Source organism: Halteromyces radiatus, assembly GCF_025201355.1.
Source record: "Halteromyces radiatus strain CBS 162.75 chromosome Unknown BX664scaffold_3, whole genome shotgun sequence".
NCBI classification, from domain to species: Eukaryota; Fungi; Mucoromycota; class Mucoromycetes; order Mucorales; family Cunninghamellaceae; genus Halteromyces; species Halteromyces radiatus.
Genome location: NW_026251689.1, coordinates 2,969,929 through 2,984,280, shown reverse-complemented (window position 1 = coordinate 2,984,280; position 14,352 = coordinate 2,969,929). Strand labels below are relative to the sequence as shown.

The following is a 14,352-nucleotide window of genomic DNA, read 5'->3' as shown; positions in this document are numbered from 1 at the left end:
CACGGGAAAGGCAAACAAGGAAAAGGTATCGGCCAATGAAATCCATCGCCAACTTTCCTTTTTTGGGAATGTTACTTTGAATGGATATGCCAAAAAAAAAAAATTATTGATATATATTATTGTCTCAATTTATGATTATATATATTAATATTTATTGAAAACTATTCCAATCAAATATTATGATTATTATTTTCAACTGATTCTTTTAAATTCAAAAAAGAAAAAGAAAAAAATGAACGAGGTATGTTTTTCACTGAAGATCTTATACGAAGGTCAAACTTTATTTTTAGAGTCGGTGATACACCAAAAAAAAAGGGCATGAAATAGGATGCCAAGTATTTTGCCGCCTAGCTGGAAAAGAAAATTAAAAAAAAAAACACTAAAATAAAAAAAGTCTCTTTTTCTGTTTACAGTATTCCTTCTCTTTCTTTTTTTTCGCTTTCTAAATTTTTTTTTCTTCTTTTCTTTTTTACTTATTTATTCCCCCCTCTCCTCCCTTCTAACATATGTTTACAAGGTTGGGACTTTCACTTCGATCAATACGGTCGAAATGGTTATCTATAGGTTGTACACTTTTGGGTTTAATGTTTGTCCTGACATCCTTGTACATATCACCAGTAAATAAATACTTACACAATCTCGATACTGTAAAAACAACAACAACAACAAGTAGTTCGGAACCTATGCGTGCCTGTTTTGTAGTCTTGGTACGAAATAGTGAATTACAAGGCATCAAAAATACTGTCATCCAAATAGAACAACGATTTAATAAGCAATTCCATTATCCATATGTGTTTTTGAATGACGATTATTTTACTGAACAATTTATTCAAGAAATTACTGCTCTGACTACTGCTCAAGTTAACTTTGGCAAGGTAGATCAACAAATGTGGGGATACCCTTCTTTTATCAATCAAACACATGCTGCTTTACAACGAGCTGAACTGGCTACTCAAGGTATTCCTTATGCAGATAGTGAATCTTATCGACATATGTGCAGGTAATAAGAAAAAAAAACAATCAAATAGATTATAAACTAATTATCTTTATCTATAGATTTCAAAGTGGATTCTTCTTTAGACACCCATTACTCGATCCTTACGATTACTATTGGCGAATTGAACCCGATGTGGATTATCATTGTGATATAGATTATGATGTATTCAGATTTATGAAGGATAATGGCAAAAAATATGGTAATTCTAGAAAAAAAAAAAAAAAACAAGGATACTCATGAGATGATCATTTTGTTATAGGATTCAATATTGCTTTTCGTGAATTCTTAGCAACTGTACCAACTTTATGGCAAACTGTCTTGGATTTCAAAAAGAGTCATCCTGAGGTAATGAAACAATTACCAAGCCCTGAAGATTCTCTTTGGAACTTTGTGGCTAGTGACGATGGCTTATCATACAATTCTTGTCATTTTTGGACCAACTTTGAAATTGCTTCCTTGGATTTATGGAGATCAAATGAATATCTCAAGTATTTCAATTATTTGGATCGTGCTGGCGGATTCTTTTACGAAAGGTAATAAAAACATCAATATATACTTGAAATGAATGACTCATCTTTTTTTTTTTTTTTTTTATTAAGATGGGGTGATGCACCAGTTCATTCTATAGCAGCAGCCATGATGTTAAAAAAGGATGAATTTCATTTCTTCAATGATATCGGTTATAGACATACAGCATATACTCATTGTCCAACAGAACCTATTTATCGTGATAAGTGCTCTTGTAATCCAGCGGACAACTTTGGTAAGTGGGTTTTATATGAATGGTATGAAAATGACTAATGTTATCTTTTTATTATTATTATTATTATTATTGTTATTGTTATTATTGATTGTAGATTACGACCCGGGTTTAAGTTGTTATTCTATATTCAAAGATGCCTTACGTCGATGATCCAACATTTTATTGGTTATATTATTTTAAAAAGCATATTTTTTTTATTATTTTTGACAAGGATTCAATAAACTTTTATATAAATTTGTAATTCTGTCTTCTGTAAATTGATGATATTTGTGTCACCTTGACTCGCATTAGCGCCGTTCCTTTATTGCACACGTGTTCCCGATCCATCTTATAGAGGATCATCCTTTTTTTTATCTGCTCAGCCCTAAAATATATTGATCATAAAAAGTTCAATAGACAACACAAAAAAAAAAATCCCAGAAACAATAAAGTTGATTTGGTATGGACACCATTTTATTTTTAATATAAAGGTATAATACAAAATAAACTATATGCTAAAGAGGAATGATAGTTTTGAATAACTACACTTTATTCATCATCGACAACGGAGGTTTCCAAACCTATTTCCAAAAGTAAAACATACACATAAAAGAATAAATTAGTAAAAATGCACGTCATAGATAGGAGAACAAAAAGACTCCAACCTCTAGCGCTTTCAACTGATGGAAATCATCTTTATGAATTGTATATCCACCTTTTTTTTCAATAAAAAACAAACAAAAGAAAAGAACATGATTATTTATCATGAAAAATATCATGTCTTTCTATATATTGTAGTGAAAAAAAGGGTAATACAACATTCATAAAGACAACTACCAAACAGCGGTCCATTCCAGACAAAAAAAAACCATGATCCTTTTTTTTTCTTTCTTACCTTTAAAGCTGGTGACAGGGACATAAGTGACATAAGAGTAGAGTTTGTTCTTAGCATCTTCATCATCATTACGCTTACGAGCAATACGCACACGGATACGGTGAGGAACATTGCGAACACCACGAGCCCACAATTGCTTATTCAAAGAAGGATCAATACGTACATCTTCAGTTCCCATTTGTTTGACAGCGAATTGCTTGACAGCCTTGATAGCTTGAGGAGTAAGGGACTTGAAGGATCGTCCATGGACCAACTTGTGAAGGTGAATGGTGTATTCACGGGTCACAACATCAGCAAGAGTAGAACGCTTTTGAGGAGTATTCTTGACCATAATGGATCTATTCAATAAGATTATTTTTTTTAAATGAATAAAATGGATGGATGGATGGATGGATGGATGGATCCAATTAGTGATAATATTTTACCTTTTAGGACAGTTGAAAAAAAAGTAAAGAAAGCAAGAGAAGAAATTTTTTTTCCCGCCAAAAAAAAAAAAAAAAAAAAAAGGAATGGATCAATTCAACACCAGTCAAACTATTTTTTTTTTTAGACTTGTTTTCTGTCGGCTACCTTGACGACCCCCAACACAGAGTTGATCAACACATCTCTTTAGTTTTCTAGAAAGGAAACCAAAAAAAAAGACGTGAATCATGATTATCATTGATTAGTTGGGTGGGAGATTAAAAGTCAAAAAGATTTTTTTTTAAATGCAATCTATTCAAAAAATAAAAAGATGACTGATGTCCGATAGAAACCCTCTTATCATAGAAAGGGTAAAGTTTCATACTGATGACAGGTTTGATATGACGCTTCGGTCGTTAAAAATGATTTGCATGAACTGTTAAATAACTTTTTTTTTTTTTTTGTTCCCAACATCACTTATCCATCATCATCATCTTATTACTTTGAATCACCGCAGTTTCACCTCGCGATGTTATTAATATCTTGATTTCCTAGATTTCGTATTCTTTCTTTTCTTCTTTTTTAGTTTCTCTTTATATACTCCTCCCCAACAACAAACTACTATTATGAGTGCATTACAATTATTTTCTCTTAAAGGCAAGAAGGCTATTGTCACTGGTGGTGGACGGTAAGATGATTTTTTTTATCTACTTTTCAAAAATGACAGTATTCCTCATTTGGAACATTCACCTGATTGTATTTTTTTTTTTAAAAAAAAAAAAAATAGAGGCCTTGGATTAGAAATGAGTAAAGCATTGGCTGGTGCTGGTGCTGATGTGGCCATGATGTATGTATCTAGTGATAAGACTCATGATACTGCTGCTGCTGTGGGTAAAGAATTCAATGTCCAATGTAAGGCTTATAAGGCTGATATGGGAAAGCCTGAAGAAGTCACTGCTGCCATTGATCAAATTTATAAGGACTTTGGTCATATTGACATCTTCGTTGCCAATGCTGGTATTGCTATTGAAGGTCCTGCCGAAGTAAGTTTTTAATCATAAAGATATATATCATTTTAATCACAATCATTTCCTTTTGTAGACTTTTAGTATGGATGATTGGAAACGTATCTTTGACGTCAACGTTCATGGTGTATTCTGTAGTGTTCAAGCTGCTGCAAAGTAAGTAATAATAATGATGGTGATGATGGAACTATCATATTGATTCTATCTTATATTGGATTATTTTAGGCGTATGTTGGAACAGGGACGAGGTAGCATCATCCTTATTTCATCAATGTCAGGTTTGATTTCTAACCGACCTCAACCTCATTGTGGTGTAAGTATTAAAAAAAAAAAAAAAAGATAAAATGATTATTCTAATTATTTTTGTTGTAGTACAATGCTTCTAAGGGTGCTGTTACAATGATGTCCAAATGTTTGGCACAAGAATGGGCACAAAGAGGTATTCGGGTCAATTCTATCAAGTAAGTACAACATCATCCACAATTCAATTTATTCCTAACTTTATTATTATTATTACGATTTCTCTTTATAGTCCTGGTTATATGGAAACTGAAATGTTGAAGGATGTGTTTAGAAATAATCCTGAAGTGAAAGAAAAATGGTTGGAATATACACCAATGGGACGACTTGGTAGACCTGATGAATTAAATGGTGCTGTTATCTATTTGGCTTCTGATGCTTCCAGTTATGTTACTGGTTCTCAAATTTACATCGATGGTGGTTATACTTGTGTTTAATTTGTTTTTTTATATTATCATTTTTAAAAATAATAAACGTTTATCTTTATCAATTTCATTTCCTATTTGATCGTGTTGGTTAATCGGTAGTTGAAAACCCAGGCTACTTTTTCCCTCGTTTTTTGATTTTCCCTCTTTTTGTTCCTCTTCTTCAGTTTTTTTTTTTTTTTTTTTTTTGAATTCGACAATCAATATACATGAATGATATCGGTTAGAAATTTGATTCATGGCGCAAGTTTCGATGAACACACTTATCTTTATGGTCAACTTCACATTGTCACTAATAGTTCTGAGAAACATCAACGTGGAACAATTCTGCTTTCCGATCCTTATGCTACGTACTCTGCGGTTATCTGTCAAGTAGATCGTATGTATCATCACGTTCAAGACACTATCGTTTTTATTCCTCATTGGACCTTGGTTGACATGGGAAAAGGTGTACATTTTATCCAGTTTGTTGGTGACTCTATCATTCGTATTGGTCCTTCTACTGGTACTCTTCGGGAAGAACAGCAAATCTCTGTACGGTTTCTACTTCAACAATTGAATGATCCTTCGTCTTCACTTGGCTTTGCGTACTTTACACCTCAACAATTGAATCACGTTTCACTTATCAGTTTAAAACAACAAGGTCTCTCTGTCATCGGAGTCCTGTGTGCCAAATCAGTTTTATACGCCAAGTCTGGTTCTCAAGCACTCTTCTTTGTTGAACTCAAGGATGTGTCAAGTCAAAACTCTTCATACCCTGTTTCTACTGTTGAAAGACACGGAAACTGGTCTGTGCCTATTATATTCAAAGGTGACAATTTCATCAAATACTACATGGAACTTCAGGTTGGACAGTTTTATCTCTTTAACAGGCTAGATACTGCGACAATGGTAGTTTCAAAGTTGATCAAGAAGAATGTACTCAAATATACAATAGCATCATCCTTTATTGAATTATCCAGTCAGCAATATCATCACTTGTTATCGAATTGTAGTAGCAGTACCAGTGGGATCATACCTATGGATGTCGACACAACAACAACAACAACAACGACGACGACGCATCTGACAACACTCTCGACAATGGATACCGCCTCAAGCAATTTGATTGATTATATTGGCATTGTGACTCGCGTGATTGATCATTTTTTTGGTATCTATGAACTCAACAATCAAGTTATTTTATGTCTTTTCCATCATATTGGCGTCACTGAAACTTGTCCTTACCTTGTGGGAACGAGATTGGTGATCTCTCATGTTCATCGGCTGGCTATTGTATCGAATGTAGACAAATCATTATTATTAGACATGCAATGGAAGATACCCAAGGTAGACCTTGATGATGAAAACAACAAAGATGGATCCACTCGATTGTCTGCTCGGTGTGTATTGGTGGCCTGTATGCGAAGTGATGTGCGAATAGACCGTTTTATTGACGACGACAGCAACAATATTGTACATCTGGATCACTACATTGATACTACTATGGATGATGAAAGCAAAGATACGACATTATCTGATAATCCTGATGAACTATCTGCATCTTCTTTGTTTGGCGCGACTCTTAGACGAATGATTTATGCTCATTGTATTGGACGACATCTCAACTTTCCGGCAATGATTCGACAGTTGGAACTATTTGCATCAATCCAAATCAAATTCGCTAATTTACTCAACCTCAAGAATCAAAGTGGCTCAGATGACGATGGTGTATCTCTTCAAATGTGGGTAGGCAAGCAACTGATCGAAACAGTATTCTCTACGACAGGCAATCGAAGTACGCATCAACAAGGTGATTTGTATGGTGACTTTTTTCAACATGGACAATCATGCCTTGCGGTTGATGAAGTGACAAATGGATCATCCAAAGTGGTTCTAGATGAATGCCCTTCATTACAACAATTGGTATCAACAATACTTGACAACGATATCGACGACATGGGTTACAAACTGAACATTTCTCCACTTATCGAAGTGCCTCCGTCCTTCATTACTTCTCATCCTGGCGTCACTAGATATTATTACGATGCAAAGACAAAGGACATTGCTTGGGTGATTGGTGTAGTGGATTGTTTACCTGATGGCGAACTATATTTTATGGACGATACGTACAAGATAAAACTTCTATTGACTGGTACTGGACGACATGATCAAGCGTCAACAAGGTTATCAACAATGTCAAATGTGATTTTGGGGAATATATATTTGATCAAAAGGTTTCAATTGGTGGTGGAAAGGATCTCATTTACTGGCATGTCAACAACATTGGAACACAAGTATATGATGTGCAACTATCAAGATATGAAACAGATCGCCGCTATTCCTCACTCTCTACCTGTTTCAGTTATCAATAACACAAGATTATGTTTATCACAGCCGATCAATGACAAGGACAAGATACGACTAGCATCTTTCTTTGTGGAAAAAGGTGGTGGTATTCTGGAACTTGGGATTACTATACACTATGTTATGGAGATGCAACCAACAACAATGAAGATATGGCCAGATGGAACAATAGGACTTGAAAGGTGGATACGTACAATACAGTTTGAATTAAAGCAAGATGCATATGGGCAACAAGGCAATGACAAACCGCTGGTGACTACACTGGTGTTTACTTCTCGATTGGATAGTCTCTCTTATGTTAGTCAGTTGGAAATTGGATCGCTATTTGGTTTGACGACGATGGAGGTGATATCCCCGTCTACTGTATCTAACGACATGACAGCAACAGAAGTGGAATCAACAGAAGCAAAAGAGCCAACATACTTTGTGGATAGTGCCGTACATCGTTTTTATCCTATCGACTTTTTATACCATCAGCAACAACAGCGACAACAACGACAACAACAGCAAAAGCAGTATTATCAACAGCACATCTTACATATTCGGCCAGTATTAATTGACTCGGAAATGACAAATGATCATGTTGGCAACGCCTCGAATGGCAGTATTTGGAAAAAAGCATTGATTCCCATTCTTGATATTGCTGATGCCATTCGCCCCATGGAAACCTCTGATGAACAACAACAACAGGAAGAAGAGGACGATATATCAAAAGACACTCGAACAGCAAAAAAATACGATGGATCAGGCAACATTCATGGCATTGTTTTATTCAAAGGATTCCTTACTGATGATACATCGATCTCTAGTGATGCAAGCAATGATAGACTTGGTGAAGATAGTATGGACATTCAACTGGCTGAACGTCTTGGCATTGGATTAGGTAGAAGGGGATTGAAATACTTTTTACGACTTCGACAAGTGGATGGACTGGAAACAACGGATGTTTATATTGGTGGCAAAGGTATTCATCAAGTTCAATATACGATTGGTGTGATTCCTGGAAATTTGGTGACATTATACAATGTGGATCGACGACAAGCCATATCGAGTGGCAAAGTATATTATGCTGGAACTCGACGCACATATATTCAAGCTCACGCTCAAATTGATCCGATTCGATACAAGGAGTTGTTTGCAATTACAAATACAATGGGTTATCCTACACGATCTTTATGTAAGCTATTACCTTGTGACAACAAAAAGAATGATATTGGTGCTGATGAAGGTCAAGTCAACGGTATATTCAAGGCAGTGGTGACTATCCGACGTATTCTCAAGGTTCAACTACAATGGGTGTGTACTGAATGCAATTCTGCTGTCTCGCAAGAAAAATGTTCAAAGGGATGCAACAACAACTCAAGATATTTGTTCAAGGCGGAAGCAAAAGTAGAAGTCAGTGATGGGACGGCGGATGCAACGGCAATGATTGATGGTGAAGCATTAGTGTTTCGGTTATTGATGCTCCTTCCTTCACAACAAGAAGCTCTGAAGAAAGCAGCGATGAATCATGGGACACTCTCCTCTGGATTATGGATACATGGCTTTAAAACTGGGAAACAACCATTGGACATTACTTCCATTGCTTTGAAGAATGGTATGACTTTGGACGATATTTGTACACGGGCACGACGGTATGGAAGGTACTGTTTATATGGCAGGCAATACTATCATCCAAAATATAGGACAACAACAACAGATGATGATATGGCATCCTCCAGTTTAAAAGCATTACAGTTACGTATGATCACTCTCAGTCATCAAGATGAATCTGTCACCTTGGCATTTCCTTACACTAGAATCAAAGTGGAAGCAATCGAACACGTGGCAACAGAACAACATGCTTGGCATCTTCTTGATCAATTATTATCCTAATCTTTTTTTTTTTTTGATTATCTTCTTTAGTTTCTAGATTTCACCCTAGTTAGCGGAATACTTCTATTTTTATTTTATCATTTCTCCGCCTTTTTTTTTTTTTTTTCTTCACTCCTTTTTCTTTAATTCATTCTTTTCATTTCATTCTCTTTGTATTATATACCTCACAATAAACTTACTTTTTATTTTACTATATATTCCAGTTCCCACTTATAAAGTACAACAACGATGAATCAATCAACAACACCTAGTCATCCTGGTCAACCATTATGGAAAAAGTACAATGAATGGAAAAAGACAATCCCGCCTAGCAATATGACGATGCCATATGCAGAGGATGAAACAGAAGATGATCTACTCAAACGATTTGGATTACAGACAGATGAACAAGATGCATGGGGTCAGGTGGATCCGAATCAAAGCTGGGGAACTCCACTAGAAGGCAACCATGGTACTCAATGGTAGTTTAGTTTAGTTTAGTCTATTTGAATGGTCTTGGTTGAATAGATGTATATAGAAAACTCATCAATAATAATAATAATAATAATAAAATAGTAATAAAATAAATGACATAACTTCTATCATGGAACATTTTATCTAGTGTGGTTGAATATTTCAATAACACTCTTTTTTTTGGGGGGTTTCAACAGTTAATACATATAAAAGGCTTTTTTTTTTTCTATAGGATTGACATGAAATAGTGGATTGTTTTATTGAGTGATGATATTGATACGAACGGTAATGAAGATGATCTATAAAATAAGGAAAGACTTTTTTTTTGGTATTGATTTTCTGAAAAAAGTAATGTAAGAATGACAAGAAGAACGATTAACAAAAATGGGAAGAGAAAGGGAGGCGAGTATCATAGAGACTAGAATAGACAAATGTATTGAATGCATAAAGGTATAAAAAAAAAATAGGATGATGTGTATATACTAACTAATAAAATCAAATGAAGATATATAATAAAACGATGAACATATACAGTAAAACGTAAAACGGAAAATAATAATAAATAGAAATGATACATACACTAAACCAAAGGGGGATATATACATAACATAAAACTAAAAAAAAAAAAAAAAAAAAAAAAAAAAAAAAAGGACATAGTATAATGAAAATATAAAGTAAAGTTCCTTGTTAAACCGAAAACACAGGAGACATATACCTTGTTGAGTAGCACCAATTTGAATCATTATCACATGTATTATCATGAAGAAGAATAGGTACCATAGGAGACACTGGAGAGTGGGATTGTAAAGTAGAGGAAGATGTACTGTTGGAAAGAGGGTCAAAAGCAGGTATGCATGAGGATGAGGATGAAGCTGATAATGACAAATTTGCGGATTGAGTGGATGATATAGAAGATGATGATAAAGAACAAGGTAAAGGTCTAGTGACTGTAGCATTCTTGCTGCCAACCGCCAACGCCACGTTTCGAACAGGGGTAACCAAACAATCAGGAGTTCCTTGCCACCTCTTCTTGTTACGTCTTCCATCTTTCTGAAGTTGTCTGTATCTATCGACCACTTGTTGGAAATCATGACTTGAAATTGATAAGTTAAAATCCTAAAGAGTGAATATATATATATATGTATAAAGAATTAGTATGATCAACATTTTTATTCTCTTCTCCCCCATATTTCCCCTTCTTTCATAGACATATACATAAACGTATACAAGAAAACACATAATAAAACACATAGACATACACACATATTCAAACATACAAAATCTCCCCTTTTGTTGCTCCTATTTTTTTTTTTTTTTTTGGTTCCCCTTCATTTACCATGAGTGTCAAAAATTGTTTTTCCATCAAGTTGATTTCGTCCAATTCAAAGTAATCGTTTGCAAAAGCTAACCAATGTTTATTCTTTGGTGAAGTATCATGAATGAGTTTAGTGCTAACGATGAGAGAAGCCAAAAAGATACGTTGTGGAGCAGAAGCCATACCAGTGGTAACATAACCAAGTCGATAAGATAATCGATTCAATAAGATTAGAGCCACCAATAAAGTACCAGTTCTAGTACGAGACTTACGAACGAGAATATCAATAAAGTCATGTAAAGAAGGAATGGTGGTCATATGTAAAGTCGGATTGAATATTGGTGTGACAATCATAGAAACTTCATGAGTTAATAAGGATACAAGTTCATGACTGATACGAGATTCCATCCATGACTTTTCAAGTTGAGAATAATGCATGAGAAATAATACAAAAAAGAAGAACAAAAAAAAAAAGAAACAAAAATTGGAGGGAAAATAATAATAATAATAATAATAAAAAAACAAAAGGAAAAGAAGAAAGAGAAAAAAAAAAAAAAAGGGAAAGAAACAAAAATGGGAAATGAACCCCCTTAAGAAACCGGTATTTGAAAATTGAGGCGGGAAAAAAAAGAAAAAGAGAAAAAAAAAATCATTCCCAAAAAAAGACAAAGATCAACTTTTTCTATATATCAAAAAAAAAAACTATGAATAATAAATAGGAATGAAGGATATTTTTTTTAACAGTTTCTATAAATTCCATTTATTCATTGATTTTATTATTATTATTATAATAATGATATGATTGGATAATATATATAGTTTCTAATACAATCGAAGAAGAGTTTCAGTTGCCATTTAAATATCATTTCTTCTTGTTTTTTTTAGCCCAACGTAAACCACATGCGTTACAAAGACTAAAAGGAATGTCAAAAAAAAAAAACTCAATATTTCTGACATTTACTTTTTCTTTTTTTATTTTTTTTTTTATTTACGTTTTAGGTCCATGCGGTCCTCTACGCCATTCTGGTGATACGCGTGTACCACACCTTTCACAACTATAATTTTGTAACAATATATCCTTACGTCCTCTCTATTGTTCAAAAAAAAAAGAAAATATAAAAATAAACTTATTGTTTATATGTTTTTCATTGTTTTACATATATATTTGTTATATTTGAAGTGACAGGTGGAAATAGGTGAGTTGCCATGGTATTCATGCAGCATAAAGTAGAAGATCCAAAGTCCGCGGTTGGCGTCGTGTTACCATCATGTACTCCAGAAGATGGTAATAATAATAAGGATGATGATTCAAAAATCGACTTATCACATGGAACAAAAAGATATTCATTTGTCGAATGATGTTTACATTTTAAACAAAGGATGGTTCCATTTTTGTTATAAAAATAAAGGGTAGATGATGGAGAAAAGTAATAACGATTTGGATCATCATGATGCAGAAAGTCTGCAAATGATCTGCCAATCAATTCCATGGAAGAGAACCCTGTCAATAAAAGAAATTCGTCTGAACATTTCTGTATAATTGCATGCTGAGTTAATATATACACCCTGGAAAATGGGATTCAATATGATCCATTGAACGATGGTTGATATAGGGAGTAGTATGGGAAAAAGTCGATATCATATTATTATTGTTTGTATTCATTTCTGTAGCTGCCTTGGCTAAATTTGAAAAATGTACATCGTGACAGAATGATGATGATGATGATGATGATGGTAGTGATGATGATGATGGTGGTAGTGATGATTGTATTGGTATGATAGGTAAATCTATTGGGAACGTATTGTCTATAGAGTGATACGGATGATAATTCATACCTATCTTTAATAAGTCAGTGATAAAAGAAAAGAAAGGAAAGAAAGGAAAGACTTGATCGAAATCGGGCAAGTATTAACATTTATTAAAACATATATATATATATATATCAAATGAGACATCCACTACTCCTTAAAATATAGAAAGAGGGGAAAACGTGATGAGTTATTTCATTTTTCTTAAAAAGACGTAGGAACCTTTCTTTACCAAATTTTGTTCAAGATATTCTTTCCTTCTTAGTTTGTAAATCCCTCCTTTTTTTTGATGGATGATTTGCATAATGATGTTAGTGGGAATGACAATGAGAATATCATCACTGTCATTGGAATTATCATTTTCAATATCATCATTATCAACATCGTCATCATCAATTTACTCAGCCTCAATCAATAATATATTCATAAAAAAAAAAAAGACTGCATCCACCCCTTAACGATACCTTTTCCATACATAACCCCGTTGATTTGCAGTAATAATATTTATTTCAAAAACAAAAAAAAATTAGTCAACTAACTATTATCTGTCACCGTATATCTTCATTTTCATTCCCATTCATTGAAGGTAAATAAGAATCCAAGAATTGAGCCCCTAATGGATGAACATTTCGTTGTTGAAAAGTCCCAATAGAAATTGCTCTTGTCATTTGATCTGTGATTTTCTTCCGCATTAGATCATCCTGTAATAAATATAATATGAGCAACCTATATATTATCTATTTTCCTCTTTTTATTTACCGAAAGATTGACATAAAATGTAAGTGGACTACCATAATTCTGAATTGTATTATGTACTTGATCTTCACTTAGCATCCAATTTGGTACCATGTCCACTATAAATATATAAATAATTTAGATATTTTTCATTTTATACCTTTTTTTTTTTTACCTTTTGTAAAAACAATAGCACATTTGCATAAAAGGTATTCAGGTATCATATTGGCAAGAGTTTTCTCTAATAATATCAGACTTGTAGAGTTGGTCATATCCACAAAGATAAATATATAATCCATATTTTTCACCATATCAAAACTACTTTGATCAGCATCCTCTAATGTAGATCTATAAAAAGAAAAATATATGGAGTTTAACAAAAGTTCACTGATTAATACAAGAATTTACATGGAATAAAACAAAGTTGTAGAGAGTAATAACTGTTTTGCCAAGGTACGTTTTCCACTAAAAGGAGGACCTATAAGCTAAAGAGACAGATAGAGAAAAGAAAAATAAGAATTTATTTATTTATTAAATAAAAGTTTCTTACCAGAAGCTTTGTAGCATGGTTACTGTAAAGTGGTCGTAGCATATAAAAGTGACATTGAGGTTTACAAAGGAACAAAAAAAAAAAAATGAGACAAAGACAATGAATTTTCAAAAGAAATGCGGTATTTGAAATTAGGTCATCGTGACTATTGGTGATGATGCTACACAGTGAAAAAAAGAGAAAGCAAAAAGCAAAAAAGACCCGACAGCAAGTTATTTTTTTTTTTTTGTATCCTTTATCATTTTTCTAATTTTCTTGCTGTGTGTGGGCAGAAAAGCGGTAAAGTGAAAAAACAAAATAGAAACTTTTTTTTATTTCTCTCTTTTTCCTTTTTTCTTTTTTATCTTTCAATTTATATCCTTTAATAATACAATTCAATATACTAATGAAAACCTATCATACTTACTTTATTTATATCATCTTCTTGATCCTTGGTTTTAAAAAGGGAAACAAACTATTAGATCATGCAACCAACTTCAACAA

General features: G+C 33.4%; 7 protein-coding genes across 7 annotated transcripts; 3 read left to right on the top strand and 4 right to left on the bottom strand.

Moving 5' to 3' along the window:
* Positions 1–426: 426 nt before the first annotated feature.
* On the top strand, positions 427–2,001 carry BX664DRAFT_330183 (nucleotide-diphospho-sugar transferase). Its single transcript, XM_051544932.1, has 5 exons — positions 427–1,000; positions 1,057–1,196; positions 1,257–1,530; positions 1,597–1,760; positions 1,855–2,001. Exons 1-5 carry the CDS (start codon positions 507–509, stop codon positions 1,908–1,910), a joined length of 1,128 nt encoding a protein of 375 aa, XP_051402080.1. The 5' UTR covers positions 427–506; the 3' UTR covers positions 1,911–2,001.
* Positions 2,002–2,168: 167 nt separating this feature from the next.
* On the bottom strand, positions 2,169–3,037 carry BX664DRAFT_330181 (ribosomal protein L31e-domain-containing protein). The gene is made up of 2 exons (XM_051544931.1): positions 2,635–3,037; positions 2,169–2,320 (listed from the first exon to the last, which is right to left on the bottom strand). Exons 1-2 carry the CDS (start codon positions 2,963–2,965, stop codon positions 2,289–2,291), a joined length of 363 nt encoding a protein of 120 aa, XP_051402079.1. The 5' UTR covers positions 2,966–3,037; the 3' UTR covers positions 2,169–2,288.
* Positions 3,038–3,549: 512 nt separating this feature from the next.
* On the top strand, positions 3,550–4,855 carry BX664DRAFT_358057 (uncharacterized protein). Its single transcript, XM_051548003.1, has 6 exons — positions 3,550–3,724; positions 3,824–4,079; positions 4,138–4,217; positions 4,287–4,374; positions 4,434–4,522; positions 4,594–4,855. The coding sequence occupies exons 1-6, from the start codon at positions 3,663–3,665 to the stop codon at positions 4,796–4,798; spliced, it is 780 nt and encodes a 259-aa protein (XP_051402078.1). The 5' UTR covers positions 3,550–3,662; the 3' UTR covers positions 4,799–4,855.
* Positions 4,856–5,766: 911 nt separating this feature from the next.
* BX664DRAFT_330175 (CST, telomere maintenance, complex subunit CTC1-domain-containing protein) lies at positions 5,767–9,113 on the top strand. Its single transcript, XM_051544930.1, has one exon. It carries the CDS (start codon positions 5,807–5,809, stop codon positions 9,005–9,007), a length of 3,201 nt encoding a protein of 1,066 aa, XP_051402077.1. The 5' UTR covers positions 5,767–5,806; the 3' UTR covers positions 9,008–9,113.
* A 996-nt stretch (positions 9,114–10,109) lies between these two features.
* BX664DRAFT_330170 (uncharacterized protein) lies at positions 10,110–11,308 on the bottom strand. Its single transcript, XM_051544929.1, has 2 exons — positions 10,797–11,308; positions 10,110–10,576 (listed from the first exon to the last, which is right to left on the bottom strand). Exons 1-2 carry the CDS (start codon positions 11,211–11,213, stop codon positions 10,148–10,150), a joined length of 846 nt encoding a protein of 281 aa, XP_051402076.1. The 5' UTR covers positions 11,214–11,308; the 3' UTR covers positions 10,110–10,147.
* A 268-nt stretch (positions 11,309–11,576) lies between these two features.
* Positions 11,577–12,666, bottom strand: BX664DRAFT_330168 (uncharacterized protein). Its single transcript, XM_051544928.1, has 4 exons — positions 12,339–12,666; positions 11,933–12,297; positions 11,768–11,865; positions 11,577–11,689 (listed from the first exon to the last, which is right to left on the bottom strand). Exons 1-4 carry the CDS (start codon positions 12,607–12,609, stop codon positions 11,638–11,640), a joined length of 786 nt encoding a protein of 261 aa, XP_051402075.1. The 5' UTR covers positions 12,610–12,666; the 3' UTR covers positions 11,577–11,637.
* A 362-nt stretch (positions 12,667–13,028) lies between these two features.
* On the bottom strand, positions 13,029–13,929 carry BX664DRAFT_330166 (uncharacterized protein). Its single transcript, XM_051544927.1, has 5 exons — positions 13,870–13,929; positions 13,728–13,804; positions 13,495–13,667; positions 13,344–13,438; positions 13,029–13,285 (listed from the first exon to the last, which is right to left on the bottom strand). The coding sequence occupies exons 1-5, from the start codon at positions 13,909–13,911 to the stop codon at positions 13,133–13,135; spliced, it is 540 nt and encodes a 179-aa protein (XP_051402074.1). The 5' UTR covers positions 13,912–13,929; the 3' UTR covers positions 13,029–13,132.
* Between the last annotated feature and the right edge of the window lie 423 nt (positions 13,930–14,352).

Excerpts from the sequence above, each read along its gene's own strand:
- BX664DRAFT_330183 (XM_051544932.1), top strand. The coding sequence starts at position 507 with ATGTTTACAAGGTTGGGACTTTCACTTCGATCAATACGGTCGAAATGG. Across the intron at positions 1,001-1,056 it reads TCTTATCGACATATGTGCAG|ATTTCAAAGTGGATTCTTCT; the intron begins GTAATAAGAAAA and ends CTTTATCTATAG. Across the intron at positions 1,197-1,256 it reads GGATAATGGCAAAAAATATG|GATTCAATATTGCTTTTCGT; the intron begins GTAATTCTAGAA and ends ATTTTGTTATAG.
- BX664DRAFT_330181 (XM_051544931.1), bottom strand. The coding sequence starts at position 2,965 with ATGGTCAAGAATACTCCTCAAAAGCGTTCTACTCTTGCTGATGTTGTG. Across the intron at positions 2,321-2,634 it reads CCCTGTCACCAGCTTTAAAG|GTTTGGAAACCTCCGTTGTC; the intron begins GTAAGAAAGAAA and ends TTTTGGAAATAG.
- BX664DRAFT_358057 (XM_051548003.1), top strand. The coding sequence starts at position 3,663 with ATGAGTGCATTACAATTATTTTCTCTTAAAGGCAAGAAGGCTATTGTC. Across the intron at positions 4,375-4,433 it reads GACCTCAACCTCATTGTGGT|TACAATGCTTCTAAGGGTGC; the intron begins GTAAGTATTAAA and ends TTTTTGTTGTAG. Across the intron at positions 4,523-4,593 it reads ATTCGGGTCAATTCTATCAA|TCCTGGTTATATGGAAACTG; the intron begins GTAAGTACAACA and ends TTCTCTTTATAG.
- BX664DRAFT_330175 (XM_051544930.1), top strand. The coding sequence starts at position 5,807 with ATGGATGTCGACACAACAACAACAACAACAACGACGACGACGCATCTG.
- BX664DRAFT_330170 (XM_051544929.1), bottom strand. The coding sequence starts at position 11,213 with ATGCATTATTCTCAACTTGAAAAGTCATGGATGGAATCTCGTATCAGT. Across the intron at positions 10,577-10,796 it reads AACAATTTTTGACACTCATG|GATTTTAACTTATCAATTTC; the intron begins GTAAATGAAGGG and ends TTCACTCTTTAG.
- BX664DRAFT_330168 (XM_051544928.1), bottom strand. The coding sequence starts at position 12,609 with ATGAATTATCATCCGTATCACTCTATAGACAATACGTTCCCAATAGAT. Across the intron at positions 12,298-12,338 it reads TGAATCCCATTTTCCAGGGT|ACGAATTTCTTTTATTGACA; the intron begins GTATATATTAAC and ends AGAAATGTTCAG. Across the intron at positions 11,690-11,767 it reads GGACCGCATGGACCTAAAAC|TCTTTGTAACGCATGTGGTT; the intron begins GTAAATAAAAAA and ends CATTCCTTTTAG.
- BX664DRAFT_330166 (XM_051544927.1), bottom strand. The coding sequence starts at position 13,911 with ATGCTACGACCACTTTACAGTAACCATGCTACAAAGCTTCTG. Across the intron at positions 13,805-13,869 it reads ACCATGCTACAAAGCTTCTG|CTTATAGGTCCTCCTTTTAG; the intron begins GTAAGAAACTTT and ends CTGTCTCTTTAG. Across the intron at positions 13,439-13,494 it reads TGCTATTGTTTTTACAAAAG|TGGACATGGTACCAAATTGG; the intron begins GTAAAAAAAAAA and ends ATATATTTATAG.